Here is a 4,166-nt window from a genome sequence, read left to right as displayed (position 1 = left end):
ACTATAGTCTCCCAATGGCTTTCAGTACCCATTCCTAAGAGTTCTGGATGTGCATTCCTATTTTTTCCAAGCAGGAATGTAGGGAGTTATGGAGGATGTAGAGTTGGCAAGAATGAAGTCTAGCAACTCTCTGGTAGAGATAAGAGATAAAAATTACATTGAGATGAAGAGATAAGTTCATTTTGGCTAGTTCTCATTTCTAATGACTTCTGTTATAAGTGCTCAGAAACTCGGAGAACAGATAGATTTTATTTTTATTTCTTTTGAGACAGTGTTGCATTCTGTTTTTCATACTGGCCTTAAAATTACTATGTAGCCCAGACTAGCCTAAAATTCACTAAGATCCTCCTGCCTCAGCCTTCTGAGTGCTGTGATAACAAGCATATATCAACATTATTGGCCTCCTAAGATATTTTAGAAGATAAGAAATGAGATCTTTTAAATTTGTTTTATTTTATTTTACATGTATGAGTGTTTTGTCTGCATGTATTATGTCCATTACTTGTATGCTTTTCATCCAAAGAGGTCAGGAAAGTGCCAGATCCTTTGGAACTGGAGTTATGAATGAGCTAACACATGGTATAGAAACTATTGCCCAGTACTCTGCAAGAATAGCAAGTTCTCTTAACTGCTGAACAATCTCTCCAACCCTAAGAAATGAAGGTTTACTCTTAGAATACAAACCATGGAACAACAATATGAACTAACTAGTACCCCCAGAGCTCTCAGGAACTAAACCACCAACCAAAGAGTACACATGGTGGGACTCATGGCTCCAACTACATATGTAGCGGAGGATGGCCTTGTCGGTCATCAGTGGGAGGAGAGACCCTTGGTCCTGTGAAGGCTTTATGCCCCAGTGTAGGGGAATGCCAGGGCTAGGAAGCTGGAATGGGTGGGTTGGTGAGCAGGGGGAGGAGGTAGGGCATCGGGGGTTTGTGGAGGGGAAACCAGGAAAGGGCATAACATTTGAAATGTAAATAAAGAAAATATCTAATTAAAAAAAATATAATCCATAAGTGAGTCATATTTCCACACTGAAGAAAGGGAAAAGCCATCAATATCATTGCTCACCAATCATTTATTGAACATTTTAATATAATTTCATGTTGTACACATGGTCTTTGTTGGAAAGGTTTTCAGAATTGTTAGCTCGGGCTACCAGGGATCTTCAAACAGATGATATATATTTTCTTCCTGTGTGATGGTTTGGTAGTTCTCATGGACAATTCTCATGACACATCAATGGAGGAAGAGAAGTCTAGCCATCAGTGATGCTAATATCAGAGAACCTCTCCATGATCTCTAGCTCTCCTGGAGGCTTCTCACTGTTTCATCCAAGTGTAGACCGTGAAGCTTGTAGTTCCTCATATTTTACCCACAAGAGCCAAAGCTCACCAAAGTCCAAAATCCCTTTCTTAAAATGTAGTCTAAGTTCTCAGTGTACATTTTCCTGTTTCTGAACTTCAGGGAGAGTGCCCTGCCTTTCAGTGATTCAACCAGGTATCACCTAAATTGAAAATAAACTAGCAATGATTTAAATCCACAAAGTGATCAAATTGAAGATTGATTAGTTCACCTAATTTACTCCACCAACCCAGCTAACCATGCAATGGCTATTCAAGGAATTGAAATTTCAAAAAAAATTAGTACAAGTCTTCAAAAGCATTCTTGTAGACAGATGAAAAAGAGAAGGATGACATATAATTTCAAGCTTTTTAAACAGAAGATGAATTGACATGTAGGTTTCTTTTTTTAGCTTCCAACTACTTTAGCACCAATGCTCATACAGCCTAGTACTGATATGCTGCCTGCTCTCGGACATAGTCATAGAAAGGGCTGGAGGAGTTAGCTGGTTTAGTAGGGTGGTTTCCAGATTTTTCTCTTTGGGACCTTCCACCATCATGAGTTGGATGGAAATGTCTTCCCCGGGGCCCTTCACACTGGTCATCTTCACTCATGTGGAATTTTTCTCTGTTGGGGAAGCTTCTGGATGAGTCTTGGCCTCCTTGATACTTCTCATTTTGTTCATGGGTTTGTCTATCCCATTGTTGATGCTGGCCTTGTCTCCTGTGATTTTGCTCATCTTCATGATGTCTACCATGTTGATGATCGTGATTTTCTTCCTGAGTTTGCCTGTGTTGTCTTTGCTGGTTCTGCTCATCTACATGGGTTTGCCTATCACTTGCTTGATGGCTTTGTTCCTCCTCATGAGTTTGCCAGCTCTGCATCTCATATAGATTTTCCTGATCCACAGCACTGTGTCTATCCCAGTTTTGATACTCTTCCTCTCCCCAGTGGTCCTGCTCGCTGCTCTGTGATTGCCAATCATACTCTTCATGGGCGTATGGCTCTTGCTGTACCCAAGCTAAGAGTTTGTGTTGATTATCTTCTTTAGGCTTCCATGCCTGGTGCTGGATTTGCTGCTCCTTTCCATCCTGGGATCTCTGTCTCTGGGTTTTACTCACTTCTTCTCTTGAATTCTGTTGACTTAGTTTTCCTGACCTTCCAGATTGTTCAACATATGAGTCCCTTCTTGTTCTATCAGTCCCTTGAAAGTGCCTGCTTTGCCCTTGATTTTCAGTTTTTCCAATCTCTGACTGACCACAGTGAGAACTCTGGCCTTGACTGCCTGTCCTACCATGTTGGAAACTCTGGCCTTGTCTGTCTGTCTGATGCCAGTGTGAACTCTGGTCTTGACTGCCTGTTTGACCCTGGTGAGAACTCTGGCTTTGTCCACCTGTCTGACCATGTTGGAAACTCTGGCCTTGTCTGTCTGTCCGATGCCAGTGTGAACTCTGGTCTTGTCTGTCTGTCTGACCCTGGTGAGAACTCTGACCTTGACTGCCTGTTTGACCCTGGTGAGAACTCTGGCCTTGACTGCCTGTCTGACCCTGGTGAGAACTCTGGCCTTGACTGCCTGTCTGACCATGTTGGAAACTCTGGCCTTGTCTGTCTGTCTGATGCCAGTGTGAACTCTGGCCTTGACTGCCTGTTTGACCCTGGTGAGAACTCTGGCCTTGACTGCCTGTCTGACCATGGTGAGAACTCTGGCCTTGACTGCCTGTCTGACCATGTTGGAAACTCTGGCCTTGTCTGTCTGTCCGATGCCAGTGTGAACTCTGGTCTTGTCTGTCTGTCTGACCCTGGTGAGAACTCTGACCTTGACTGCCTGTTTGACCCTGGTGAGAACTCTGGCCTTGACTGCCTGTCTGACCCTGGTGAGAACTCTGGCCTTGACTGCCTGTCTGACCATGTTGGAAACTCTGGCCTCGTCTGTCTGTCCGATGCCAGTGTGAACTCTGGTCTTGGCTGTCTGTCTGACCCTGGTGAGAACTCTGGCCTTGACTGCCTGTCTGACCCTGGTGAGAACTCTGGCCTTGACTGCCTGTCTGACCATGTTGGAAACTCTGGCCTCGTCTGTCTGTCCGATGCCAGTGTGAACTCTGGTCTTGACTGTCTGTCTGACCCTGGTGAGAACTCTGGCCTTGACTGCCTGTTTGACCCTGGTGTGAACTCTGACCTTGTCCACCTGTCTGACTATGTTGGAAACTCTGGCCTTGTCTGTCTGTCTGATGCCAGTGCGAACTCTGGTCTTGTCTGCCTATCTGACCCTGGTGTGAACTCTGGCTTTGTCCCCCTTTCTGACCCTGGTGTGAATTCTGGCCTGGTCTGCCTTTCTGACCCTGGTAAGAGCTCTGGCCTTGTCTGTCTGTGTGACCCTGTTGAGAACTCTGGCCTTGTCTGTCTGTCTGATGCCAATTTAAATTCTGGCCTTGACTGTCTGTCTGACCCTGGTGTGAACTCTGGCCTTCTCTGCCTGTCTGACCATAATGAAAACTCTGGCCTTGTCTGTCTGTCCGATGCCACTGTGAATTCTGGCCTTGTCTGTCTGTCTGACCCTGGTGAGAACTCTGGCCTTCTCTGCCTGTCTGACCATAATGAAAACTCTGGTCTTGTCTGTCTGTCCGATGCCATTGTGAACTCTGGTCTTGACGGTCTGTCTGACCCTGGTGAGAGCTCTGGCCTTGACTGCCTATCTGACCCTGGTGTGAACTCTGGCTTTGTCCCCCTTTCTGACCCTGGTGTGAACTCTGACCTGGTCTGCCCTTCTGACCTTTGTGAGGACTCTGGCTTTGTCTGCCCTTCTGACCCTGGTGAGGACT

The 4,166-nt window shown here is 45.6% G+C and overlaps 1 protein-coding gene across 1 annotated transcript in view; it reads right to left on the bottom strand.

The window, feature by feature from the left end:
- Window positions 1-1,070: 1,070 nt before the first annotated feature.
- Rptn (repetin) overlaps window positions 1,071-4,166 on the bottom strand; it is a 5,134-nt gene continuing 2,038 nt past the window's right edge. Inside the window, exons 3-5 of the mRNA XM_031376100.1 lie at window positions 3,740-4,166; window positions 3,533-3,667; window positions 1,071-3,496 (exon numbers count right to left, since the gene is read on the bottom strand). The exon at window positions 3,740-4,166 is cut by the window's right edge and continues 22 nt beyond it. Coding sequence (XP_031231960.1) covers window positions 1,794-3,496; window positions 3,533-3,667; window positions 3,740-4,166 — 2,265 coding nt within the window. The 3' untranslated portion in view covers window positions 1,071-1,793. The remainder of the gene's footprint in view (window positions 3,497-3,532; window positions 3,668-3,739) is intronic.

The sequence above is a fragment of the Mastomys coucha genome, unplaced genomic scaffold, assembly GCF_008632895.1.
Source record: "Mastomys coucha isolate ucsf_1 unplaced genomic scaffold, UCSF_Mcou_1 pScaffold16, whole genome shotgun sequence".
Classification (NCBI taxonomy): Eukaryota; Metazoa; Chordata; class Mammalia; order Rodentia; family Muridae; genus Mastomys; species Mastomys coucha.
Note: the sequence above shows the minus strand (reverse complement) of the source record. Positions and strands in the feature narration are given on the sequence as shown.